The sequence below is a fragment of the Theropithecus gelada genome, chromosome 16 (assembly GCF_003255815.1).
Source record: "Theropithecus gelada isolate Dixy chromosome 16, Tgel_1.0, whole genome shotgun sequence".
In the NCBI taxonomy this organism is placed as follows: domain Eukaryota; kingdom Metazoa; phylum Chordata; class Mammalia; order Primates; family Cercopithecidae; genus Theropithecus; species Theropithecus gelada.
Genome location: NC_037684.1, coordinates 27,633,880 through 27,661,571, shown reverse-complemented (window position 1 = coordinate 27,661,571; position 27,692 = coordinate 27,633,880). Strand labels below are relative to the sequence as shown.

At 54.9% G+C, this 27,692-nt stretch overlaps 1 protein-coding gene across 3 annotated transcripts; it reads right to left on the bottom strand.

Annotated features, from left to right (window-relative positions):
* Window positions 1-4: 4 nt before the first annotated feature.
* On the bottom strand, window positions 5-27,268 carry STARD3 (StAR related lipid transfer domain containing 3). 3 transcript variants are annotated; one of them, XM_025361274.1, is made up of 15 exons: window positions 27,119-27,268; window positions 10,069-10,338; window positions 6,718-6,795; window positions 5,611-5,688; window positions 5,437-5,490; window positions 4,950-5,067; window positions 4,643-4,741; window positions 4,359-4,414; window positions 3,914-4,006; window positions 3,193-3,255; window positions 2,943-3,038; window positions 2,562-2,641; window positions 2,366-2,470; window positions 1,117-1,210; window positions 5-655 (listed from the first exon to the last, which is right to left on the bottom strand). In XM_025361274.1, exons 2-15 carry the CDS (start codon window positions 10,285-10,287, stop codon window positions 551-553), a joined length of 1,338 nt encoding a protein of 445 aa, XP_025217059.1. In that variant the 5' UTR covers window positions 10,288-10,338; window positions 27,119-27,268; the 3' UTR covers window positions 5-550. The 3 variants fall into 3 exon arrangements, with proteins under 3 accessions (XP_025217059.1, XP_025217061.1, XP_025217060.1); XM_025361276.1 differs by lacking the exon at window positions 5,437-5,490; XM_025361275.1 differs by lacking the exon at window positions 27,119-27,268 and having other exon boundaries at window positions 4,643-4,754; window positions 5,624-5,688; window positions 10,069-10,753.
* Between the last annotated feature and the right edge of the window lie 424 nt (window positions 27,269-27,692).

The following is a 27,692-nucleotide window of genomic DNA, read 5'->3' as shown; positions in this document are numbered from 1 at the left end:
AGTCCATATTTTTAATTGGCTTAAATTACAAAGGTCCCCCAGGAGGCCCTGCGAGGAGGGGGACAGCCTGGGAGAGGCAGAGATTCATGGCCAGCAGCTCACTCCCACCTGCCACCCACTCCCCAACAAGGGTCCCAGACTCTTTCAATAATCCTAAAAAAACCCACGAGAGCGCAGGCAGATGAAGAACCCCTTCATCTTCACACGGGTGACAGCCTAGCCTGCCCTGCCCTGCCCCCGCGCTGGCCCTCCCTAGCCAAGTCAGGCGCCCAGCCCAGACCCTGCCCTGGCAAGGCAGGGGACAGCAATCTGCTCCTCCAGGAGGCAGGGCGCCATGTAAACATCAGCAGGCCAGACCCCACTTTCTCCAGCCAGGGGAGCCCCAGAGTCCAGTGCTCAACCCCACAGCCTGCTCAGACAGTCGACTCCAGGCACTGCATGGCTCGGTGGAGGGTGACAACCTGGGGCCAGCGGAAGCCCAACTGGCCCCCTTTCTGGCTCTGGAAGTGGTGGCGACAGGACCCTGGCCCGCAGGGTGGGTGGGGCACAGTCACGCCCTAGCCCCTAGTTCGCTGATGCGCTGTCGCAGGTGAAAGGCAAATTCAAACATGGTGGCCGCGAGGCTCTGGTGGATGAGGTACCGGGGCAGGCGGCCCTGGGGGAAGGCAGGCAGAAGTCACTTGATGGCTTGCCCTCAGCAGGGTCTCCCCTTGCAGCTGGCACCAGCAGGGGGGCTCTGGGTCAGAATGCAGGTGCAGCTCTGGAATCCAGCCTGGGCCGCCCTCTCCCACTCACCCCTGGCGGGAAGAACATGCTGGGCCTGGCTCTTGGCACCAGCCACACAAACAGACCAGGGTGGGGCTGGGCTGGGCTGGCCGCCAGCCACCCCTCCTCAGGGCCTCAGGACTCAGAGGTAAGAAGTGGGGGCACATGCCCTACAGCAATCCAGGGCTAAGAGACCGTCTGGACCCTGACCCGAGTTTTCAAGTAAGAAAGGAGCTGACACAGGGGAGGCCCAGGCATGGCAGAGAGCTCCCAAGGTCACGCAGCAACCAAGGCAGCAGCAGGGTCCCCTCTACTCCACGGAACCCACCTGGCAGCCCCCCAGCACCCCACCTTGAGATCTGTATTAAGAATCCAGACAAAGGTGCAGACACGGGGGTTACTGGCCGACTTGAGCACGACGAAGCCCCCGGGGCCATTCTCTCCCCTATGGAAAGAGGCGTCATTGGGGGGACTTTTGGAACAGAGTGAGGCCCTGACACCCCCCAGCAGCCCCCACCATTCACCCTCCATTCTTGGCCCAGCTGGGACTGGGCTGGAAGCAGAAAGGCAGAGCTACCCTGTCTGAACAAGGCTTAGCACAGGTGTCCCAGGGGCTGAGAATCGGCCCTCCACCCCCACCCACTCTGTGATGCTTGAATCCTCCAACAGCCTGTTAGTGCTTGCACACCCCCAGGGGCAGGGAGCTCACCACCTTCCCAGCCCTCATCCACTCTGTCCACAGATTCCAGGTCAGCCCTGCTATGGCAGAGTAAGCTGGGCTGGCACTTCTTACCCCTTCCCTTTCAGGAGGGGACACCTGCTCAGGAGGAGACTAAGCCTGGGAGGCACAGTTCACATCCCATCACCATTTCATTCTCCCTCAGCTCCACTAAGCATGCCTGAGCCCACTCCGCAGATAAGGAAGTTGGCATCCAGAGAGGAAGTAAGCTTGCCCTGCACCCAGCAAGTCTGTCCAGTGCCCAAAGCAGAGCCTGGCACCCTATCCAAAGAACAGTGCTCCTGCTGGAACCCAGGAGGAGATGGGGAAGAGTGGGGTCTATGGGAGGGGGCCACCCACAGCACCACAGCCTAAGACTAGACAAAAGGGAAGACTTCAGAAGCCCAGGCACAGATGCGGGAAGACCATAATCTCTTTATCTTTGGGGGACTCCTGAGCCACTCCAAAGAAAGGTGAGGGAGTGAGGACAGGGTGAGGGGGACGAAAGGGGACCCAAGTCTCCAGGCAGGAAGATGAAACCCAGAGCATAGAGCGTCCTGCTCAGGTCAATCAGCCCAGGGTGAGCACATGACTCTCAGGCCCCTTCCCTGCACGGGTCCCCATCCATGGCCAGCCACCACTGCATGTCCCCTCCACCCCTCCAGGTGGCTTGGTTCCAGCTGTCCACCACCCCCCACCTCCACAGACAGAGCAGCAAGATTAGCAGGATTAGTGGCCGGGAGGAGCAGAGCCCAGCGGGACAGGAAACAGGAACGCAGCCTCAGCAGGGGAAGTGCCCAGCTGTACATGCTGTACCCTGTGCTGCTCAATGCTCCCAGGGGAGGGGCTGGCAGGGGTGACCCCAGGCAAAGTGAGGCTCACCGGACATATTTGTGCGTCGGGGGCTTGGCACTGTGTGCGGTGGCGATCCCTGATGACAAGTATCGGTCCCTGCGCCGCTCAATGCGCCGGACATTCACAAAGTCCCTGCGGGAGGGAGGGTTAGTTCAGGGGACAATGACCCAAGGCCAAAGTGCAGAAGGCCTGGCTGAGAGGAGGGGGCCCGGCAGGGACTCACCTTGGGGAGACCACGCCGCCCGCAGCCCCTGCAGACACGTCATAGGAGATGAGGGTGTTGTCTTCCACTCGCTGCAGGATCTGAGGGCCATCAACGGAGACTTTTGGAACAGGTGGCCCCAGGAAAACCCCAGGGATGGGAACTCCCCAGGCCAGCCTCCTCTGCCCGGGCCCTTTACTAAGAGCTATCGCCATCCGCAGGCCCTGGGCAGCACCTGATGAGCACTCCTTCTGCCCTCCTCCCAACCCTCTCGAGCAGGCACTGTTACCATTACACCCACTGTACACATGGGGCAGCTGAGGCGCAGAGTGCTTCAGTGATCCCACTGGGGCGTGGCTGTACCCCAATCTGTGCCTTAAGAGGCAGCCAGGCTGGGCTCACCTGGCAGGCGGTCACTGTCTTGTTCCACAGCACCATCCTCTCGGGCTGCAGGATCACCTCCTGGTACACGAGCTCCGCAGGGCAGGGCAGGAAGGTCTGGGACAGGGCGGCAGAGGGCTGGGTGGTGCCAGATGGGCTCGGGCAGACCGATCCTTCCCTCTTGGTGGGCACCCACCAGAGGACCCCTCAGCCCCTTCCTAGAGCCTCCTGTGCTGTCTGGGGCTCCAGGACACCCGCTCCCCTCACTCACCTTCAGGATGAACGTCTTGCCGTGAAAGGGAACTTCAATGGTATACACGGTGTCCCCATATTCCTGTGGCAGGGACAGAAGGTGGCAGGGAGGAGAGTGGAGGCAGGGGGTGGGCTGGTGGCACAGAAATGGGTGACAGGCAGGGCAGGTTTTTAACAGCACAGGGTGGAAAACTCCAGGAGTCTGGGGCTACCTGAGCAGTTGTTACAAAACAGCAGCTCTAACAAACCTACAGCACTGGCGGGAGAGAGGCTTTTGATGCTGAGTTAAAAGACGGGGGCACAGCTGCCGCTGCAACCACGAAAAGCCATGTCTCCAGGCCAATGGGGCTGCCACAGGAACTGGCCAGGGAGAGGGTCTGGGGCATGTTTCCCTCTGTTTTCCAAGCTCTCTACGATCTTTGTAGATAACGTTGTTTTGATCATGAAATGAAACAACGGACGCAGAGCAGAAGCCTGGCTTCCCCTTCAAAGCCTGGAGCCAAGGGGGCAGAACAGCAGGGAAGTAAAGACAGGGTGGTGCCGGGAAGAGGGGGCCGAGGGGGTGGGGGAAACATCCAATCCAGTTCGGCCTCCTGCCGACCCGAGGGCCCAGCTCCCTCTCTTGGGGCAGGAATATGGCTCCAACCCATGTAATTCTTGGGTTTCCTCCTGAGGCCTCAGAAAAGGGAACAGAAACTCCTAACACGCGTGGGAAGGTCAGGTGGGAGAGGGCTTCTTACATTCTTCTTCTCAAACTTCCAGTTCTCTTCCTGGGCCAAGATCTGGTCCACCACTGCTGTGGCCTCCTTCCCCTGGCGGATGTACTCCCGCTCCTGGACGGAAGCAGAAGGCAGCGAGGGGTCAGCCTGGGGCCTACAACTCCCCATGTTCGTGGCCTGTTCTCTCTCTAGACATACCACATGCTTCCCAGAGGGGCCTGGCCCAGTCACATGTGGGGGATCTGGGCTGGTCTCCCTGGGCCCTGCAGGCCTGTGGCTGCTCCTCCTGTGCGCCCAACCATGAGGCAGACCTGGGGGGCTGGACTGGTGGAGGGGCATTCAGATGGGCATTGCCCGAGGTTCAGCCTCTACTGGGAAACTCCTGCCCACCCCGGCTGACCCCTGCACTGGCCCTCCTCCAGGCGCCCATTCCAAGGGCAGGGGTTGGGGATAGGCAGGCAAATACCTGAGCAGAGAAACTTTTCTTTCCAGCAACTTCTTCATCTGATTCATTGTCAGACCCTGCAGAAAACAGGCACAGATGACAATGGCAAGGGGTGGGGAGAGTGTGGGGAGGTAGTGGGGTTCGGGTATGTGAGTGCAAGGATGTGGGGGATAAAAGTGTGTGGGAGAGGGTTGTTGGCTTTCCCCAGGGAGCCTGATAGAAGGAATAGAAAGAACAGACCCAGCCTACCCCATTCCTCACAAGGCCCCTCCCTGAAAGCAGTTCCCCCACACACCAGCCCTCACCTGCAAAGGATTCTGGGGGTGAATAGAACTGTCCCTCGGACAGAGCACCGGAGAACAGCAGGGGTCCACGGGCAACAGCAGCCTGGGCGGCAAGATACCCTGGAGGAGCAGACATGGGCCGCCACAGTCCCAGACTGAGCACAGTAACACCCTAGCAGCCTGGGGTACCAACAGCCAAGCTCCCCCTCAGGTTACTGGAGGCTGCTCAGAGGTGGCAAGATGCTTCAGACTGACTGTCATGCCCGCAACTCCCCTCCCTTGGGGCTGGGGCAACCCTCGCTGCACCCCCCTACCCATGAGCCCTCACATCGTTCCTCTTCGGCTTCCTGGGGTAGGACTTTGAAGTCAAGGAACCAGGTCTCCAACCAGGCGAGGACGAAGGAGACGATGGGGAGCAGGTAGCCAAATGCCCCTTTGCTGAGCAGCTGTGGAGGGAGGGGGCTGAGCTCCATGGCAGGGGTCACCCCAAACCCAGAGCCCTCTCCTGTGGCTACCGACTCTAGCCAGCCAAACTGGCATATACCCCATTCCTGGTACCAGCTGCTTGGGAACCTTCTCAAGTCTGCAGCAGGATAAACTGGGATTAGGCTGGAGGAATAACTTTCTGATTCTTGGAGCTTCAGGGGGCTAAGTCAGGGAAGGATGATTCCTTAGAGATACCAAAGCACAGGATTCCCTCTCCCCCTAATCCGGACAACAGGGACAGACACCCCAAATTAGAGAAATGCTCCTCTCTAGAAGCATACCACTGAGGTCTGATGCCCACCAGACTGGCCAGACCCTGAGCCACTGACCTCAGAGAGGATGACCTTGACAATGAGGAATGCACTGGACACCAGCGTCGTGACCTGCCCAGGGGAGGGAAGGAGGAAGGGGAAGGCAGAGGCTGGGAAGTGAGTCCCCCTCCATCCCATCCCTTCCACCAGCCCTTCCATGGCCCAGGAGCTGCCAGGGAAGTGGCATCTTACCGCAATCACCCACCAGTGCTGGAGCCGCAGCACGGCATAGCCCAGGAGCAGTCCAGAGAAGCGGAAGAAGGCCAGGACCTGGTGGGATGGGAGCCAGGCTATCACAGGAAGCTAATGCCCCCCACCGTGCTGTAGGCTGACCTCCCCTCTGGTCCTGCCCCCACATTCCCTCCCTATGGGCATGCACACCTCAGGGGACAACGACTGAGTCAGCATTTCTCTGGGACAATTTGGATGTAACCTTGGACAGGGGTCTTATCTTCCCTCTCCCACCTGGGGCTCTCTGACGGGGGCTTTGTGGAGGAAAGGTTATTTATTTATTTATTTTTTTTTTGAGACAGAGTCTCACTCTGTTGCCCAGGCTGGAAAGCGGTGGCACAATCTTGGCTCACTGCAACCTCCGCCTCCCGAGTTCAAGTGATTCTCCTGCCTCAGCCTCCCAAGTAACTGGGATTATAGGCGCGCACCACCACGCCCAGCTAATTTTTTGTATTTTTAGTAGAGATGGGGTTTCACCATGATGGCCAAGCTGGTTTCAAACTCCTAACCTCAAGTGATCCACCCACCCGGGCCTCCCAAAGTGCTAGGATAACACGCATGAGCCACCGTGCCCGGCCTTGTGGAAAAAAGGTTTTAACGACTGATGGCTCCCAAAGGATGGGAGCTGAATCTCTGATCAGACTGGATATATGCTGCAGAAAGAGAACCCAGCGGGGCCGGGCGCGGTGGCTCAAGCCTGTAATCCCAGCACTTTGGGAGGCCGAGACGGGCGGATCACGAGGTCAGGAGATCGAGACCATCCTGGCTAACACAGTGAAACCCCGTCTCTACTAAAAAATACAAAAAAAAACTTAGCCGGGCGAGGTGGCAGGCGCCTGTAGTCCCAGCTACTCGGGAGGCTGAGGCCGGAGAATGGCGTGAACCCGGAAGGCGGAGCTTGCAGTGAGCTGAGATCCGGCCACTGCACTCCAGCCTGGGTGACACAGCGAGACTCCGTCTCAAAAAAAAAAAAAGAAAAAAAAAAAAAAAGAAAGAGAACCCAGCGGAAGTCATTTCCCTGCTCCCTCTCTGCCTCCAGGGTCCCTGGGATCTCCCAAGGCCACTCACGAAGATGTCGAAGAAGGAAGTTTTGAAGTTGTACTGGATGATCTCCTGCTCCAAGTTCTTGCGGATGCCTGTGTTGGTCTGTGAGAGGGAGATAGGAAGAGCTCTGCAGGTAGAAGCAAGGGCCTGGGGCTGCCCCTCACCTCCCAGAAGTGGCAAGAGGTAGGGGAAGGAGGAACCTGGAGGGGAGGCCGTTAGTGCTAAGCCACCACCAGGGGGCCCCAGAAGCACCAAGGGAGCTCAGCGCAAGGCCAGAGACCTCAGACACTCCCCTAAGGATCCAGGCCGCCCTGATAGGCAGGGCTAGCTTCCAGCACCCTGCCCAGGAAGGGGCAGGCTGGGAGGCTTGGGGGCTGTGCAGGGGAGGCAATGCGCCCTACACAGGGCCAGCAGAAGGGCGCCGGAAGCCCACCTCTGACGGAATTCCATCTCCCTCCCGGCACTGCAGTGCTCCATCTTCCCAGCCAAATAATCCATCTGAGCTGATGGGGGCTGGGGGTGGGCAGTGGTGTCAGACAGAGCCTCAGGTAGCAAATCAATTGATTAGGTTTATGCTTAATTGATTAGGTTTATGGGCAAAATCCATCACGCTGCTGGAGAGGGTGGAGACAGAGTGGATGTGTCCTTGCCCCTGTCCCTACCCTAGTCAGCCAGACATTTTCACCAGGACCCCTGAGGCCTTGGCCCCGACTCCAATGTCCAGAGGTTTGAGGGAACTGGACGGACAGCAGGCCAGACTCTGGCCTGACTCCTTGGAAGGACAGGGGTGACAGGCCTAGGCTTCTTCAGCCACCTTGGAGAAGAGAGGACACAGGAGGACTCTGGGCGATGGAGCCCAGGAACCCTGGAGAGGAAGACCCCTCACAACTGCCTAGACCGGGGCTTCTGCTCTCCAGCAGGGCAGCCAAATCTGGCAGGGGGAGGCTTGTTAAAGATACAGATGCTCCCCCACTGAGCACACAGCCCCACCATGTGCCCCTCTACCTCAAGCCCACCCCAGCCCCATGAAATCTGATGCCGCCTCTCCTCTGGCTGCTGATGAGGCCTCCAGGCCTGCCACCTACCCACCCCACCCAACCCACACCACCCAACACTCCTCTTGCTCCTCAGACTCTGTCCTGGGCTCTGCAGCCCCTTCCACCCTCAGTCACTGGGCCTCAGAGCTCTGTCCTCCTTCCTCTTCTCTCCAGCCTGGGCACCCACTGGTGCTGACTGATCAGGACTCAGGAGAGCCAAGTCTCAGCCCCTGCTTTGCCGCTCTCTGGCTCCAAATCCCCTGCTCAGCACGACCCTACTGAGGTCCTTATAACCACTGGGCAACACAGACACAGTCTGTCAGCGAACTAAAAATATATATGCTCCCAAATATAAAACTAAAACTACAAGACTGAAAATCAATACAATATTAAATGTCTGCCAAGGGAAACATCATGCGCACTCTACTAATTGTTCAATGCAGGATTCTGAAATGTTTCATGACATCTGAAAACAATTAGTAAGTTAGACCTTCTCACTTTGCAATATTCCCAGGTATGCATGAGGACTGCAGAGCAATCGCAGCCAACACAGCCAAATAACTTCAAAGGCACAATTACAAAGGTCAGGCACAGTGGCTCATGCCTCTAATCCCAGCACTGTGAGAAGCCAAGATGGGAGGATCACTTGAGCCCAGCAGTTTGAGACCAGCTTGAGCAACATAGTGAGACTCTACCTCTACCAAAAAAAAAAAAAAAAAAAAATAGCCACACGTGGTGGTGCACCTGTGGTCCCAGCTACTGGGGAGGCTGAGGTGGGAGGAACCTTTGAACCTAGGAGTCGGAGGCTACAGTGAGCTGTGATCACACCACTGCACTCCAGCCTGGCCAACAGAGAGAGACCCTGTCTCAAAACAAAAAAACAAAACAAAAGTAAACTTATCAAAATCTTTTCAGCTCTTCTTGGGTAAGGAAACATGTATTCAATGAAGGATGCAGGTAAGTTTTAGTGTTTGCTTTGATGTCGGATGGGACCTTGAAAAGGAAGTCTGCCAAAGACCTCAGAAGCTCTGCAGGAGGCCCTGAGCCTGCTGGGCCACAGCTTTTTCATGGGTAAGATGGCCCCTAGGGCCATCCATGGCCGTGGCTCCAGCTCACTGAAGGTGCCAGCTCATCTCCAGGGCACAATGGACAGTCACCCTCAGAGCCCTGTGGCTCAACATGCCCAGCATCAAACTTATTTTCTTTGCCCCGAGCTGGCCCCTTCTCCGAGCTCATCACCTCTATTAACAAGACATTGTTTTCTTGTCACATAAGCTTGAGACCTGGAGGAAGGGCCCTGCCATCCAGAACTCTGATGGGGAGCCCACGCTGCAGAAGAAAAACAAGGGGAGGACTCGTGGGGCCGAGTCCCTTGCTGAGGTCATCGGGTCAATTCCGAGGAGGAGCTGGGACAGAACTGAGCCTGGAGTGCCCAGCTTCCAGAGCTCCTGCTTCTGTGGGCTTGGCCCTGCCCGGAGACCAGATCAGGCCACTACCAACTAGACTGTGTTCCCGAGGGTGGGCCAAGCACTATGTGGGGTGGGGGTGGGGCAGCTCTGGTCTCCAGGCTGCCCAGCAGCATCTTATTAGAGCCACTGGGAACTGGGAGTTTTTCCTGTTTTGCTTCCCACTCTGCCCTCTGCTTTTATTTATTTATTTATTTATTTATTTATTTATTTGAGTCAGGGTCTCAGTCTGTCACCCAGGCTGGAATGCAGTGGTGCAATCATGGCTCACTGCAGCCTCAGACTTCTGGGCTCAAGCGATCCTCCCACCTCAGACTCCCAAACAGCTGGGACAACAGGTGTGCACACCACACGTGGCTAGCATCTGCTTTTAGCACAGTGCCTAGGACACAGCAGAAACAATGTTTGCTGAATGAACGAATGAATGAATGAATGATTGAACAAACAAATGAATGAACCAACTGGAGCTGGAGGGCAGTGGAGCAGTGGGGCAGTGGCAGGCAGAAAGAAGACAAAGGTTTCAACAGATCAGCCAGAGCTAGGTCTCCCCCTCCTCCTCTCTCGGGAGCCTCCACTAGGGGGCAGTATGGGGCAGAGGCCAAGAGCACGAACTCTGGAGCCAGAGGGTGGGTTCAAGGCCGTGGCCTTCACGCATGTGCATGCAGAGGGACCTTGGCCAAATGATGCAACCGCTCCGAACCCCTCCACAGCCCTTCATTCAGAATATGAGAACCCCTGTTGTTCCTCCCAGTCTTCATTTTACCCAGCTAACCAACCCCAGGGGAGAGGCAGCCCTCCCATGTGGCAGATGGACAAACTGAGGCCTGGGTGGCCTGCAACACAGCCTGTGCCCCAATCTCGCCTCCACTCACATTCAGTTCGATGATCCAGAGCAGGGAGATGAAGAGCAGGTCGAAGGTGACAAAGAGACAGAAGGTGCGGCGAACATCAGAGATGGCCCTGCGCTTCTCAGGTGGCGGAAGGAGGTGCGAGGAGAGGCTCTGGCTGTGGGACAGTGAGGAGCCCAGGGAGGCCACGGCGGGCAGGCTGCACTCCAAGTCTCGGGCCAGCTCCCTGGGCAGCTTGCTCATCCTGGTGGGCCCCCACCTCAGGGCGGGGAGGGTGGGGCCTCAGCGGCAGGGCTGGGAGAGACGCAAAGGCAGAGTCCAGTCAACCTCCTCCTGTCCCTCCCACACAGCCCCCAGGGTTGCCATTGGCTCCCAAATGCATTTGTCTCCACACTGAGTCCCAAGCCCACGGCCCAGGGCACTGTTGCCCAAACGTCCTCCACCAAACAGCCTGGCTCCTAGGTTGCAGGGCTGAGCATTCCGCTAATTATCTGTCCTTCCTGGTGCTCCCTGCCCCAAGCCCAGCAGCCACAGGGTTCACCCCTGGAGGGTTCTGGGGTCCCTCTGCTGGGCACCTACCCAATCCCGGATCCCTGGGGCCGCAGCCTGCTCCTGCCAGGCCCAGCCCTGAGCTCCAGCCTCTGGTCCTGTCAACAGCCTCTGGGCCTGCCACCACCCCCAGGAGAAGAGGGCCCCAAGCTCTGTTCTTTGTTTTCCAAGCACAAAGCCACATTCCCTCCCAGCAGCCAATCTTCCCCTCCCACCCCCTAATCCATGGCAACTGGGAGGGCCTTCCTAGAGCAGTGTCTGTGTATCTGGAGCTATGGAGAGCAGGCATCTTGGTCCCTCTTAGCTCCACCGCCCCTTGCCCTGCCCAGGCCCAACCACCACCATCTCTTCCTGGACCACTGCAATCTGCTTCTCACAGATGGGCCTCCAGGCTGCCTCTCTCGTCCTCCTGCTCTTCACACAGCTGGCCTAGAGAACGCGTTCCAATGCCCTCCCAGGGTTCCCCACCCTTCTCAGGCTAACAGTCTCCTCCTCACCAGGCCCTCTCAGTCCAGGCCTGCGGGGTGGCCTCTGCCCAGCCCTTCTTCCTGTCTTGCTGCCACCGCCACTCTGGCCTTCTTTTACATCCCTCAATACAGCTGCCCTGTCCTGCCTTGGGACCTTGGATCTGGCTCTCCCCATGCCTGGAATGTTCTCCCACAGACCTTTCAACAGGCAGCTCAAAAGTCCTCTTCTCAGAGAGCCTCCCACCCTGCTGCCCCCACTCACAGCATAACATAGTGAGCTGCCTTCCTTTCTTCACTGAGCTGGGTCACTAACTGAAATGATCTTTATTGTTTTCACTGTTTCCCCTTTTCTCACTAGACTGGAAACTCCACGGCCTCAGGGGCTTTATCTGACATGGTCATTGCTGTCTCCCTGGTGCCCAGCACAATGCCTCTCAGGCAATAGGTGCTTCCTGATTGTTGAATGAATGAATGCTCAGTGGGTGTCCTGGCCCTCAGCTCCATGCTACACAGCAGACAGCAACAGGGCAAACCCTAAAGAGAGGAGGAAGCAGCCACTCTGGAGGCCAGCCCTATGCTCTACCACCCCCCGCCCCATGTCCACTCAGGGCAGGATGGTTCTTCTTTTACAGATATGACAACCAAGGCCCAGAGAGGTGAATGGACTTACCCAATCCCTTACCATCCTGTGCCAGCATCGGGCTCTCAGGAACCCTAAAGACAAAAGGAACTCTGGCACTCCCTCCCTGCAGGTAGCCCCCAGGCCTAGGGTCTCTGCTTCACCCATGTGCTGGGCTCTAAGAGGCCCCACCCCTTGGGTGAGAAGGAAAGGTCCCATTAAGCCAGAGAGGAGCTGAAGCAGGGACGCAAAAACTCACCAGCTTGGTGGGGCCTGAGCTTCTGGGACTTGACCAAGAGGCTCCCTGAGTCTCCCCCACACCCCAGCACCAGGGGGCAGTTTGGGGGCTAGAGGAAGGGGAGCTCTAGATGTTTGTCCCTGATCTTGGGAAAGCAAGATCTAACCACTCTCCCCTCCTGACACGTCCCACCACACTTTCGCTATGTGGACTACCTTCCTGGGCCCCTCAGTCTACCACGTCCAAAACAAGCACAGCTCAGTCTGTGGCTGGCAGGAGGTTCTGAGCAAGCCAGCTCGTCCATCCCTCTGCCCCGTAAAAGCCCCCACGAACAGGAACTGACTGTTCCCAGCAGAGTAGGGGGACAGGCGAGGCAGAGGCACCAGGCCAAGGCTACTCCCAACACCACACTCTGAGCCCCAGGACAGGTTCATCTCCACAGTGCCACGGAGAAGCTGCGCTCAGCTCCGGAAAGAGGCAGTGGGGAGGGGATGTGACAGGCCACTGGCAATGGGACCCTCAACATCCGTCAGCCAGATCTGTGCCAGACTGCACGCTCGGCACATCCCTCATGGTGACAGGACGCAGCTCCAGGGCAGGTGACATTTCCCTGTCTCTGACAGCCCTTTTGTTTGCAGCCAGACCTGTCTCCCTTCCTCACTGTCTCCATCTCTCCTCATCTTTTGTACCTGTTTCACAAAGTAACTTTCCATCTGTGTGGGGTTTTGTTTGTTTTTTTAGAGGCAGGGTCTTGCTCTGTCAACCAGGCTGGAGTGCAGTGGCACGATCATGGCTCACTGCAGCCTTCAACTCCTGAGCTCAAGTGATCCTCCTGCCTCAGCCTCCCAAGTAGCTGAGACCACAGGTGCCCGCCACCACACCAGGCTAATTCATTTTATTTTATTTTTTTTAGAGACGGGGGTCTCACTATGTTACCCAGGCTGGTCTCAAACTCCTGGGCTCAAGGATCCTACTGTTTTGGCTTCCCATGGTGTTGGGATTACAGGCGTGAGTCACTGCGCCTGGCCTGTATTTCTTGTATCTTTTTACCTGTCTCCCTCTCCCTCTCCCATGTCTGTCATTTCGGGTTTGTTTGAAATGATGGACATTTATCATCTCCCAGTTCAGGAGGCTGGAAGTCTGAGAAAGGTGTTGGGAGGGCCGTGCTCCCTCTGACCCCTTCCTTGCCTCTTCCTGGCTCCTGGCGGTATGTGAGCAATCTGTGCGAGCAATCTGGTGTGATTCAGCTTGTAGCCACACACGTCAACCTGTCTTTGTGGTCACATGGCGCTCTTCCCATGTGTCCATCTTCACACGGCCATCTCTTGATACAGACACCAGTCATACTGGGCCACCCTCCTCCAGTATGACCTCACCTTGACTGATCACATCTGCAATGATCCCGGTTCCAAATAAGGTCACATTCTGAGGTACAGGCGGTTAGGACTTCACTGTATCCTTTTTTGGGGGACACGATTCAACCCCTAACAGTAACCTATCTGTTTTTTTAAGAGATGGGGTATTCTTGAAGTCCTGGGCTCAAGCAATCCTCCCTCCTTGGTCTCCCAAAGTGCTGGGATTACCCATTAGCAGTAACCTACGGCTTTAGTGTCTGCTTTATCCTTCTTACATTTCTTTTGTACAAAGGAATATACTTCCTTTGTATATATTTCTTTTTCTTCTCTGTGGCCCAGGCTAGAGTGCAGTGGCACGATCCCGGCTCACTGCAACCTCCACCTCCCGGGTTCAAGTGATTCTCCTGCCTCAGCCTCCTGAGTAGTTTGGATTACAGGCGCACGCCACCATGTCCAGCTAACTTTGTATTTTTAGTAGAGATGGGGTTTCGCCATGTTGGCCAGGCTGGTCTTGAACTCCCAACCTCAGGTGATCTGCCTGCCTTGGCCTCCCAAAGTGCTGGGATTACAGGCGTGAGCTACCGTGCCTGGCCTTATATTTCTTATATCCTTTCTTTCTTTCCTTTTTTTTTTTTTTTGAGACGGAGTCTCGCTCTGTCGCCCAGGCTGGAGTGCAGTGGCCGGATCTCAGCTCACTGCAAGCTCCGCCTCCCGGGTTTATGGCATTCTCCTGCCTCAGCCGCCTGTAGCTGGGACTACAGGTGCCTGCCACCTTGCCCAGCTAGTTTTTTTGTATTTTTTAGTAGAGACGGGGTTTCACCATGTTAGCCAGGATGGTCTCGATCTCCTGACCTTGTGATCTGCCTGTCTCGGCCTCCCAAAGTGCTGGGATTACAGGCTTGAGCCACCGCGCCCGGCCTTATTCTTTCTTTCTTACATGGACAGTAGCTTGCTACAGATGCTCTCTTGCTTGTTATTTTTTCATTAACAGTATATCCTGGTGAGCACTCCATATCAGTTTTACATTGTCTTTCTCGTTCTTTGATAGAGATGCTTGGTACTCCATTTTATAGACAAACCCTAGTTTATTCAGTCTCCCATGAATGAGCGCTTAGATTTGTAATTCCAGAAATGCTGCAATGAATAACCTTGAGCATATATACACACACAGACATATTCCCGTTGTTGGAAATATATCTCCAAGACAGATTCCTAGAAGTGGTATTGCTGGGTCAAATTGCATATGTGGTTTTGTGAGGTACTGCCAAGTTCCCTTTGCAGTTTGCACTCCCACTAGCAATGTACAAGAATGCCTGTTTCCCCACAGCCCACAGAACATATCGTCATCCATGTCTGTCTGTATTTCTCCCCATCTGGGTCTTCCTCTCAATCTATCTCCCATTTATGAGTCTTTCTCTTCACTCCCATCAGTCTCTCCCCCTTTCTCCGCATTTCTCTCTCTCTTTTCTCCTCTATCTGCCTCTCTTCTCCCTCCTTCCCTCCTTAGTCCTTGCCTCACTTCCAGGTGCTGTCGCTCGCCTACTCCAGGCTACTTCTGTGTCTGTCTTTCCCTCTGACTTTCTCTCTCCCTGGGGACAGGACTTCGATGGCAGCAGCTTGGGTGTGAGACGCACTTGGAGTGGCAACCACACTGACACTCACACGCCCAGACGTCCCTGTCGAAGCGAGAGACACAGATGGGGCTAGAGCAGAGGTGTTGCGGGAGCCCCGGAGAGTTGAAGATGCCAGGGAGTGTGGGAGCCAAGCATGGGGGCTCGAAGGCAGGGGCGGTGGCAGTTGGCCAAGAGTCAAAGAAAGGGGGTTCGATATCACCCTCCCACCGAAAGCAGCTCAAGGTCCAAATGACAGCCTGTACAGTAGGCAGAGCACTGGCCCGGAGTTAAGGAACCTGTACGCCAGTCTCCGGGTAACCACTAATTCCGCGTAACTCTGGGCAAGTCCTTCTCACCAAGCCTCTGTTTATCTGGGGGAAAGTCAGTGTTTTTTTTTCAATCATCTCCCTCCGCCTTTTTTTAAAGAGAGGATCTCACTCTGTCATCCAGGCTGGAGTCCAGAGGTGTGAACATGGCTCACTGTAGCTTTGACCTCCTGGGATCAAGTGATCCTCCTGCCTCAGCCTCCCAAGTAACTGCGACCACAGGCACACGCCATTATGCTCAGCTTATTTATTTATTTATTTATTTAGAGATGGAGTCTCGCTCTGTCCCCTAGGCTGGAGTGCAGTGGCGCCGTCTCAGCTCACTGTAAGCTCCACCTCCTGGGTTCAAGCGATTCTCCAGCCTCAGCCTCCCGAGTAGCTGGGACTACAGGCGCCCACCACCACGCCAGGTTAATTTTTTGCATTTTTAGTGGAGATGGGGTTTCACCGTGTTAGCCAGGATGGTCTCAATTTCCTGACCTCACGATCCGCCCGCCTCAGCCTCCCAAAGTGCTGGGATTACAGGCATGAGCCACCGCGCCTGGCCATGCTTAGCTAATCTTTAAAGTTTTTGTACAGACGAGGTCTATGTTGCCCAGGCTGGTCTTGAACTCCTGGGCTTAAGCGATCCTCCCACTTCAGCCTCCCAAAGTACTGGGACTACAGGCATGAGCCACCGCATCTGGCTACAAACCACCTCCTTTTCTTTTTTTTTTTTTTTTTTTTTTTTTTTTTTTTTTTTTGAGACTGAGTCTGGCTCTGTCGCCCAGGCTGGAGTGCAGTGGCCGGATCTCAGCTCACTGCAAGCTCCGCCTCCCGGGTTTACGCCATTCTCCTGCCTCAGCCTCACGAGTAGCTGGGACCACAGGCGCCCGCCACCTCGCCCGGCTAGTTTTTTGTATTTTTTAGTAGAGACGGGGTTTCACCGTGTTAGCCAGGATGGTCTTGATCTCCTGACCTTGTGATCCGCCCGTCTCAGCCTCCCAAAGTGCTGGGATTACAGGCTTGAGCCACCGCGCCCGGCCCACCTCCTTTTCAAAGCAAGATAAACATTTAAAATAATAATACCTTACTTGGAACCTCAATATATAAAACAGATAAAAACCAGACTGCTATGGGTAAAAGCAGCTACTGAATCCCACCTTTCAGCCTTTCCTCAAACTCCAGCATCACCCTGAGCGAGGCCTCATTGGCTGCAGTTTGAAAATGGGGCTCACTCAGATGACTCTGAAGGTCTTTGAGCTCCATCACACCACCTGCCAGTCTAAGTGATAAAAACCTGCCGTGGTGTGGAACTGCCCTGTGCAGTCCCCAAAGTGCTCATTCTCTAGCTGACTGTAGGCTGCCGAGCCCTGGAGGCATCACAGCTAGTGCCAGCGCCCACCCACCACACCCACCCTCCTGATGAGGGGGAGGCAGGAATGGACAATACGGAGACGGCCCAGCCCCCTGGGAGCAGCACTCCACCCACTGCCAAGAGCCCACTGGTTGCTGTCACTGGCCTCTCCCAAGCACCTTCCGAACTGTCAGAGGGGAACAGCGGGGAACAGCACGTGTGGCGTGAAAGAGTCTGCCTGGGATGGCTGCAGACTTGACAATCGAATGTCTGCGGAAGCTGAACTGCTAAGGCTTGGGGAGGGAGTGAGAGTGGGAGGTAGGAGGGAAAGTGGAGGGTTTCTTTTTTTTCTTTTTTGAGACATAGTCTCGCTCTGTCACCAGGCTGGAGTGCAGTGGCGTGATCTCGGCTCACTGCAATCCCTGCCTCCCAAATGCAAGTGATTCTCCTGCCCCAGCCTCCCGAGTAGCCACGACTACAGGTGTCCACCACCACGCATGGCTAATTTTTGTATTTTTGGTAGAGATGGGGTTTCACCACATTGGCCAGGATGGTCTCAATCTCTTGACCTCGTGATCCGCCTGCCTTGGCCTCCCAAAGTGCTGGGATTATAGGCGGGAGCCACCGTGCCCAGCAAAAGTGGAGGTTTTACCATCCTGGGTTACAGGGGGAAGTGGGTGGGGAGGGGGGAAAGTCAGGTGCCAGGGCACAGAGGATTATTCCTGAGGCAAAGGGAAGGGGTGGGCACAGGCCCCCACACCCCTTCCCAAGCCTTCTCTTCCTCACTCCAGGATACAGTAGTACCAGCCCCACTTGTAATGGGGTTTTGGGTGGTGTGCTGGACTCAGGGCAAACAGGAGGTGGCTGGTATCATGGAAAAAGGAATGGACTCTGAGGTCACAGTTCAAATCTCAGACTGCCCCCTTCCTAGCTGTGCGATCTGGGGCAAAGCATAACCCTTCTGAGACTCAGTTTCCTCAGCTGCATTAAAACAGGCAACAATAGGCTGGGTGTGGTAGCTCAGGCCTATAATCCCAGCACTTTGGGAGGCCAAGGAGGAAGGACTGCTTGAGCCCAGGAGTTCAAGACGTCTGGGCAACACAGCAAAGCCCTATCTCTACAAAAAATATAAAAATTCGCCAGGTGTGGTAGCACACAACTGCAGTTCCAGCTACTCAGGAGCCTGAGGAGGAAGGATCACTTGAGCCGGGGAGGTGAGGTTGCAGTGGGCTGAGATTGTGCCACTGCACTCAAGCCTGGGTTACAAAGGGAAACTCTGTCTCAAAACAAAACAACAAACAACAAACAAAAGCTTAAAATGGTAAGTTTTATGTTATGCATATTTTACCATGACAAGAAAAGGCAAGAAGCCAGACATGGTGGCTCACGCCTGTAATCTCAGCACTTTGGGAGGCTGAGGCAGGTGATCACCTGAGGTCAGGAGTTTGAGACCAGCCTGGCCAACATGGCAAAACCCTGTTTCTACTAAAAATACAAAATATAGCCAGGTGTGGTGGCACGCACCTGTAGTCCCAACTACTTGGGAGGCTGAGGTGGGAGGACTGATTGAACCTGAGAGGCGGAGGTTGCAGTGAGCCGAGATCGCGCCACTGCACTCCAGTCTGGGTGACAGAGTAAGACTCCGTCTCAAAAATAAAAAAATAAAAAGGCAAGAATCCCTGTGTCACAGGGCTGGGTGTTGAGGTAGGTCTCAGGAAGGAGTATGGTAAGTGCTTGGTCAGTGGTGGCTGAGATAGACTAAGTAGCTGGCAAGACTTTTCGGGTAAGTGGGGGCTGGGAGCGGTGGCTCGGCACTTTGGGAGGCTGAGGCAGGAGGATCACTTGAGGTCAGGAGTTTGAGGCCAGCCTGGCCAACATGGTGAAATCTCATCTCTACTAAACATACAAAAAAATTAGCCAGGCATGGTGGTGTGTGCCTGTAATCCCAGCTACTTGGGAGGCTGAAGCAGGAGAATCACTTGAACCCGGGAAGTGGAGGCTGCAGTGAGCTGAGATCACACTATTGCACTGCAGCCTGGGTGACAAAGCGAGACTCTGTCTCAAAAAAAAACAAGGCCGGGCGCGGTGGCTCAAGCCTGTAATCCCAGCACTTTGGGAGGCCGAGACGGGCGGATCACGAGGTCAGGAGATCGAGACCATCCTGGCTAACAGGGTGAAACCCCGTCTCTATTAAGAAATACAAAAAACTAGCCGGGCAAGGTGGCGGGCGCCTGTAGTCCCAGCTACTCGGGAGGCTGAGGCCGCAGAATGGCGTGAACCCGGGAGGCGGAGCTTGCAGTGAGCTGAGATCCGGCCACTGCCCTCCAGCCTGGGCAACAGAGCGAGACACCGTCTCACAAAAAAAAAAAAAAAAAAAAAAAAAAAAAACAAAAGAAAAACCTTTTAAGTAAGAGGTAAATTGTGAGAGGGGGAGGTTAAATACACTACAGTGACATATAATAAAAATCACCCTAAAAGGCCTGGGTTCAAATCTGAACTCTACAATTCGCCTGCTGTGTGGCTCAGAGCAAGCTCCCTAACCCTCTAGCCTGGTTCCTTCATCTATAGAAAGGCCAGGTTATTCCAGCTGCAGGCAGAGGTGAATTCCAGGTTGGGGGAGGGACAGGAAGTAGAGGACTGTCCTGGCTCCCTGCATGGGCTCTTAGGGGAGTGCAGGGGCAGAGACCGGTCCCTCTGCAATTGCAAGCTCCCACCCAGGAAGCAGCATCAGCTGACCCTTCACGCAGACAGAAGAGGAGGACAGCAGGATGGCTAAGCCGCCTCCCACTCACCCACCCCCAATTTTCAATTTCCACAAATCTCAGGCTGCAGAACCACAGACGGGGTTCCCTGCTAGCCCTTGGTCATACCCCAGGCCAGCCACCTTTCTTCAGGGAGGCAGCTCCAAAGCCCAGCTGACCGATCACAGCTCTCAGAAGGCATTTATCAGCCAAGGCAAGTCTGCGATTTTTTTTTTTTTCTTTTTTTTTTTTGAGAGAGGGTCTAGCTCTGTGACCCATGCTGGAGTGCGGCGGTATGATTACAGCTCACTGCAACCTCAAACACTCCCAGCTCAAGTGATCTTCCTGCCTTAGCCTCCTGAGTAGCTGGGACTATAGGCAGACGCTACCATGCCAGACTAATTTCTAATTTTTCTTTCTTTTTTTTTTTTTTTTTTTTGTAGAGACAGGGTCTCACTATGTTTCCCAGGCTGGTCTCAAACTCCTAGACTCAAGCAATCCTCCCACCTTGGCCTCCCAAAGTGCTGGAATTACACCACACTTAGGCTTTTATACCTGGCCTAGGCCTGTGATTTGAACAAAGTCACCTACTCACTGTGCAAGCCTCCACTGCTGCATCTGTAAACTGAGGCTACCTGTCTTGACCCTGGGCTGTCTGGGGCACCAAAGGAGACAATGATGATGATTAGCGTGCCTAGGACAGTGCCTGGCACCACAGAGTAACTGGTTAATGTCTAACCATATAGACATTAACTACCGCTATCGCTTCCAGTCTCCTGGCCCTTTCCCACCTCCTAGCCTCCCAGGGAGGGCTGGGCCAAACTTTACAAGTTCCAGCTACAGCTTATTCCACAGAGCTGTGCTCTGGGACTCAGGGGGAAGGGGAACAAGTCTCATCTATATCCAAAGATGACTCACATCTCTGGGCAGAGTGAGTTCTCCAAATCCTCCAGAGGCTAGAGAAACAGTAGACACAGGTCCTCCACACATCCCCCTGCCATATTCCACAGGAAATGCTAGCACCAGCACCCCCTGCCCATGGGGGCTTCCCAGGGAGTCCCTAACTCAGAACAAACCAGGATCAGTGAAGCTGAGAGAACTGGACTCCATGCCAGGAGATGGGTCAAACCTCAGATTTCTACCTTGCTAGTCACTTAACCTCACCATGCCTCAGTTTCCTCCCCTGTAAAATGAGGTTAACAATATCACCTACTCCTTATAGGTTTATATGGATTAAATGACTTATTCAATGCAATGGCCTAGAAGAGATTCTGACACAGAGTGGTGGCTGCATGAGGGTTAGCTAGGATTACTTTCCTGCTCTTCTCCAGAGAAAGAGAGAGTCTTGAACTCTGACTGACTGGTGAGATGGCTTCAGGCCAGGCCTGGGGTTGTTTTGAGTCAAGCAGCCCTGTCAATGCCAAGTTAACAGAGAGTCCACAGAGGGTAGAAGGCAGAGGCCCTGGGTGTGGAGGAGGTTGGTCTTGGTCTGTGTCCCGCTGCTGGCTGGCCCAGGAGGGTGCTGGTTAGGGGAACGCAGGATAGCAGACCAGAGAGGCTGCACAGCATCCAGATGGGCTGGTGCAGAAGACACAGATCCAGCTGGCCGTGGCCTCCGGTGGCACCCTGCAGACATCATCTCCTTAATGCATCACACCCCCTCCCAGAAGCTGTAGTGATGACTCATGGGAAGGAGAGCTGCCCACAGTCCCCCCGCCAGGAAGGGGCACAGCGGAGCCGACCCCAGAGGAACATGACCTTCCCCCATGCCAGGCTGGGACCTTCTAAGTACAAATGTTGCTGCCTGCAAGAGCCCTTGCTAGCTGGGGGACAGTGTGTCAAGAGGCCCTCTTTGGGCTTAGCAGTCATCTGGTCACACCTCCCTTCCACATCCAACCATGAGCAAATCCTGTTGTCTCTTTCTGCAAAATCCGGCCAGTATCTGCCCACTGCTCACCTACCACTATGTCACCCTGTCCAGCCATCACCTCTACCTGCCACTCTTCCTTGTCCTCACCGCTTCAGCCTGTTCTCAACACAGCAGCCACAGGGATCCCGTTAAAAACCAGACCACATCTCGCCAGTGCCCCAACCTCCAATGGTTTCTCCAGAATAAAGGCATAAATCCCCACCCTAGCCTACAAGTCCTTCTCTTCCCCTTTCCTCTTCCCCTCAAGCTCTCTACTCCAGTCACACTGGTCCCTCACTGTCCGCGGACGCATCAAGCATGCTCCTACCCCAGGGCCCTTGCACCTGCTGCTCTGTCAGGAGCTCCTCCCCAGGTCTTTGCATGACTTGCTCTCTCACTCCAATGAGGTCCCTATGCAAATGTCCCTTTGGAGAGACCATTCCTGAACCCTTATTTAGCCCCCACCCTCCATCCCTTACCCTGCTGTATTTTTCTTCACAGCACTTGTCACCCCTGACATATGATACATTCACTGGTCTGTGTTTACTGCCCATCGTCTCCCACTGGAATGCAAACTCCATGAGAGCAAGGACTTCCTGTGCTTTGCTCCCTGCTGCATGCCCAGTACCAGAACTGTACCAGGCTCAGAGTGGGCTTCCAGGAAATGCACTGAACGGCCATTTATACCCTTCCCTACAGCAGCACATGCACAAGTGCACATGGACACTCACGCCCAGCTGGGAGAGCAGCCCCTCCCTGCCCAGGCTGCCTCTCCCGGAGCTGGACTCCACCCTCTGCGGGGGTCTTCCCTGCCCAGAGCCCAGGCACTCTCTCCACAAGAAGGCAAGAGGAACTGGTTTCCTGGGGGCTCTCAGGCAGGGTGCCTGCTCCCCTCCCTGAGCCTGACTTGTAGGGAGAAGACTCAAGGTGAGTTAACCTTGAGTCTTTGATAGCAGGGGAGGGTTAAGGAGGAGGGAGGACTCCAGACCCCAGAACTCTTCTTTTGCTATGTGGGTCAACACTCGCAGCCTCTACTCTGCTGATCATTGGCTGCTCCCAGGACACACCACAGCCCATCGCCTGGGCTCCCTGTTTCCTCATTCTTGAATGATCTCCTTCCTTTGGGGAGAACTCTGGCGCTTCAGACGACTAGTTCAAATGTCACCTCCTGGGCAGAGCTTCTCCTCACCCTCCAGACTCCCCTAACCTTTCAGAACTCTGGGTCAGCACTTCCCTTATCATAGCTAGATGTCTCTAGGCCATCTGTCCTAAGCCCTTGAGGTCCAAGTCACAATCGCAGTGCCTGGCCATGATACATGTCTAGTAAGTTAGCCTGTGGATCCGTAATGTCCACCTTGGAACAGAGGAAAGGATGTGGGTTTGGGGTTGGACACCAGTCCTGGAGGCAAAAACCTAATGCCATTCCTCATTAGATTGTGTGCCCTTGACCAAACCACTGGGTTTCCCTGAACTTCAGCCTCCTTTTCTTTAAAATGGGGAGAATATAGTGCCTACTTCACAGAGCTTGAAGGGATTAGAAATAACACATGCAGTGTCTGTGCTTAATTAACAGCAGCTATTACTACTATTCCCCATGGGGACAGTGTTAGAGGCAGGGCGCTGGCCAGGCAGGTCCAGCATAGCACTTTGCCCAAACTGAGAGTCCCAGCAGTACTGCTAAATGGAAGGTAGACCCCGGCTTCAGGGGGCCGACCCAGAATGGCACTTTTTTTTTTTAAGAGACAGGTCTCACCATGTTGCCAGACTGGAGTGCAGTGGCTATTCACAGGCACAATCATAGGACACTGTGGTCTCAAACTCCTAGGCTCAAGCCTCAGCCTCCCAAGTAACTCTGGGTCAGCACTTCCCTTATCACAGCTAGATGTCTCAAGGCCATCTGTCCTAAGCCCTTGAGGTCCAAGTCACAGTCACAGTGCCTGGCCACGGTACATGTCTAGTAAGTCAGCTAGTCTGTGGATCCGTAATGTCCACCCTGGAACAGGAAAAAGGGTACGGGTTTGGGGTTGGGCATCAATCCTGGAGTCAAAAACTTGGGAGTAGGTTCCCAAGTAGTTGAGCCTACAGGTATGTATCACTGCGCCTGGCTAGGATGGCACATTCAGGGTTACTGGCCCATGCCATCAGCCTCGGGACAGCTGGCTGACTGGCCCTACTGTAGCCCTCCACAGAGGATTTGGGAAATCCCCTGGAGAAGTGGGAGTGTAGAGAGAGGAGGACACAGCTACAATGACAAATAAGACCCAAAGTCAAAGCCTGGCTCCGTTTCTCCTTTCCTTCCGAGGAAGCGGAAGGCGAAGACTTAAGCCAAACAGAAACAAGACTCACCACCACACACTCCTCCCCCAAGCCGGGGAGGCTCTGCGGTTGCAGTGTACAGGAAGACCCTAACACACTGAGATCCACTCACCATCCTTTCCCCTTGTGCCAGGCCCTGTGAATCATCAGGGATGCCCCCAGTTCTGTGATTCCATGACCCCTGACCCACTCAGGGCCAGTGAATCAGACCCCACCTGCCCCCTTCGTGCTGCTACTAAACCAATGAGGTCGAGTTCCCAAGGTTACTCCGGAAAGGGCCAGTCATCTTCGGGAGAAAAGGCTCTCTCAAGAAAAGGCTCCCAGAGGGCGAAGAACAAGTGGGGGGGGGGGGGGCGCGGTTTTAGCACAGGATCCTCCAGGCACCAACCCTGCCTGGACAAAGCCAGGATTAGCCTCTCCTCGGCCAGAAAAAGGGACACTTATTTTTTGTCCCACTGATGTGGCAGCTGCCCCCTTGGAGGCTGGGACCCCAAGGCAGTTTCTGAGAGACATGCAGACCTGGAGTCAGGAGACAGTTCTTTAAAGCCCTGCTGAGTGATCTTGACCTTACCTCCCCTGAACCTCAGCTTCCTTATCTGTAAAGTAGAGCCAACAAGGTCTCGCACTCAGTGGAACAGGCACAAGCTGCCAGATGTGCTGGATTTTTGGTCTCCCGCACACTGCTCTCCCTTAACAAGTCTAGCTGTGTGAGAGCTCAACTTAATGCAACACGCAGGTACCAAGGGCTACAGCGTGCTGGACACAGTGCAAGTCCTGGGGCCACAGGACCCTGTTCTGGTCCATCAGGAACTCTGGGTCTGGTGAGGAAGACTGGCAGATAAATAATATCATGCTGTGATCAGCGCTTTCAGGGAGGAATGAACAAAGGACCGTGGGCTCCCAGAGAAGGGATCATCTGACCCAGGCTGGAATGAGTGAAGTCAAAAAAGCCACAGGGAGGAGGTCATCTGACCCTGGCCTTGAAGAGTCAGCATCTATCAGCTGGAGGCAAGGAGGGTGGGCATTACAGGCAGGCAAAAGAGCTCCAAAAAAGGCCCAGCCCAAAGGCATGCACCATGGCCCTACCCAGGGGGCCTGGCCCCAAACACCAGGTACTAAGCCTCCAGAGCACAGATGCCCCCAGGCATGGTCCCTGCTGGCTCCCAAGTCAAGGGATGCTTCCTTATGGCCAATACAGGAAAGGAATTGCCAGCCTCAGCAGAGGACGCTGCCTCTGTCTTCCTCAGCTCCGTCTCCCCTGTTCCCCCACCCAGCCACCATCTACTGGAGCTCTGTTCAGAGGACCCAGCTTTCTGATCTCTGAGCCCACTCCAGCCTCTGCCTCCTTCTGATAAAATCCTCCCCTCGCTTTATAGCCCCCATTAACTGTTAGCTCCTCAGAAGCCACCCCTGGTCTTTTTCTCCCTCTAGTTCCCAGCTCTGTATACATTTCTCTAGATTGAATGCTTGCCATGTAACATGCACACATTTCCGGATTGGTTTTCCCGAACAGACCAGGTCTGAGCCTTTTTCACTCTTGAATCTTCACTCAATAAATCCAGATCCTGCCCCCCGTGTCCTCCACTCTAGCATTTTATTTATTGACAAAGAGCCAGGCTCTATCAAATGACTAGTAAGCCACATCGACCATCCTCAGACAACTTATGAAATTAAAAATCATAACTGGTGAGCTATGTTGTCCTTACATAATAGTAACAACTATCTTTTTATTTATTTATTTGAGAAACAGGATCTCACTGTGTCCTTCACACTAGAGTGCAGTGGCACAACCATACCCCACTGTAACTTCAGATTCCCGGGCTCAGGGGATCCTCCCACACGTACCACCATGCTCAGTTAGTTTTTTAAATTTTTGTAGCGATGGGATCTCACTATGTTGCCCAGGCTAGTTGCAAACACCTGGCCTCAAGCGATCCTACTGCCTTGCCTCCCAAAGTGCTGGGATTACACTGCACCCAGGCAACTCACTTTTATTGAGCATTCTTGTGCCTAGCACTGGTTTAAGACCTAAACCTACAATATTTCATTCAATCCTCACAACCCTATGAAGTAGGGACATTCCTACCTCCCTTTTACAAGTGAGGAAATTGCGCAGCTGACTTCATCAAGGTCACCAAACAGGTCAGAGTCCAGGCAGTCTGATCCAGGAGTCTGTATTCTCAGCTACTATGCTATTATGGACAGGGTGCTACAGGACACAGAGGGGCAATTAACCTTGGGGGTTGGGGGGGTGCAGTGCTGCCTGCGCTGAAAAACCTGTAGAAGGTAGCTCAGCAGACAAGAGAAGGAGGTTTTCAAGCGGCGGGGGCTGGTGTGTGCAAAGTGACGAAGATATGAACAGCAAGGGTAGGCATGGCACATGCTGCAGTGCCATATTATTGGACCTTAGGGTGCACATAGGAGACTGCTAGGTCAGATCACAGAGAGCCGTGTAAATTGTGCTAGGCGTTCAGCACATAGGCAACAGAAAGCCAGAAAAAGGTTATCAGCAAGGAATTGGCACCATCAGACTTATGTTCTAAAAGGATCACAAGACTTACAGTTTGGAGACTGGGTTGCAAGCTGCCAGGGCCGGACTGTTGGGAATTGACAACACATCAATAGCGTGGTAACAGAAGAGATGGAGTGGGCCCAGTGTGAAGGATGTTCACGAAGTTGGCAGTACTAGGTCACTTTTAAGATGTGGGACTTGAAAGAGAGGAGAAAGTGTAAGGTAATTACCAGATTTCCGCCTGGGTTAGGGTAGAGGAAGAATTAATCTGCACGGAAAAGACCAGTTCAAGTTTGGATCCGGTGAGCTCCACGTGAAGCAGAGCTGTCCCAATGGCCGCTGGATAATCAAGCGTGGAGCTCCAGGGAAGGGCTGCGCTGAAGATGTGGATCTGGGTATTTAGTTGGCGTAAAGCTGAAGCCGTCGGGGTAAATGAGACCACTGAGATTCAGTGTACAGAGCGAGGAGTTGGGTGACAGAGGAAAACGTGAAGCGGGACTTCTGACCGACTGTCAGAGCGGTAGGAAGAAAACCAGGAGACACTGACTAAGCCAAAACAGGGGTGGGGTGGGGGAACGTGTCATTAGAAATGAGTGTCAATGGTACTATGCACCTCTAAGAACTCAAGACTTTAAAGGGCCCTTTTAATATCAATTAGGAAGTTATTCACAGCCGTTTCCAAAGGAAGTTGGGGAGATAAGGGATGACACTGAGACGCAGACCTACCGGAATGCGTAGATGTTTTCCTCTCATCCCAGATTCCGACCCCTCCCCATACCTGCCCCTGCTCGTAACACCCAGACACCTTCCCCTCGCCTCTCTCCTCAGTTAAGACGGAGGTTTTGGAAGGAGATCCCGAACGCCCTCCCCGGGCTCCCCAGGATAGGGGGGTCGCCAAGAGTCAGTGCTGGAGACCCCGACCCGCGCGGGGCGGAGCGAGGCCAGGCAGAGGAAGGGGGCGGAACCTGAGACGCAGCGGGTGTGGGAAGGGTCGGATGGAAACCAGCATAGACAGCGGATGGGGAAGCGGGTTCGACCAACGGGAGACGGCCCTTTCACGCCACCCGCTCCCACCGACCGCTCCGGGACCCACCTGCTCCATGTCAGCCACGGCCCCGGCTCTTCCCGCCCCAGCCGCAGGCCGGCTCCCTACCCTCAGTAGCGCCTCAGAGCGGAAGAAGATCTTTCAGCAGCGCCACTTCCGCCGCTGAGTCTGCCCCTGAGAGCGAAGCGGTACGTGCGTCCGCCTGCGGTTCCGCCCCTTCGCCCCGCCTCCAGCCCTGGCCCTGCGCAGAAGCGGGCGCAAAGGCCGAAGTCTAACTTAAGGGTAGGGGAGTGGAAAGAACACCGGGGCCGTAGTTATTAGGCCACACAGGCCCGGCTCTGAGGGAAAAAGGGGAATTTCCCGAGGGGAGCCCTGTGGGGATGGGGGAATCTTTGGAGGAATCCAGTTACTCGAGAAGGACTTCCCCACCCCACCCACCCCACCTGCCTCCTTCAGCTATCCCAAGCAGGAGCTAGAACTTCTGTGGTTCTTCCTCTGAGTGCCCCGAGCCTGCTGTCTGCCAGAAAGACTCCTAGACTAGAGGATTGGACAGTAGGGTCAAAACCCTAACCTTTGGTTGACCACTGGCCTTCCCTATCAGGATGCCCCATTACCTCCCTTT

Bases quoted from the DNA above. Each gene is read 5' to 3' on its own strand.
- STARD3 (XM_025361274.1), bottom strand. From the start codon at position 10,287: ATGAGCAAGCTGCCCAGGGAGCTGGCCCGAGACTTGGAGTGCAGCCTG. The intron at 5,491-5,610 runs GTAAGATGCCAC...TCCCCTGGGCAG, and splicing joins AGCACTGGTGGGTGATTGCG to GTCACGACGCTGGTGTCCAG. The intron at 4,007-4,358 runs GTATTTGCCTGC...GCTTCCGTCCAG, and splicing joins AGAAAAGTTTCTCTGCTCAG to GAGCGGGAGTACATCCGCCA.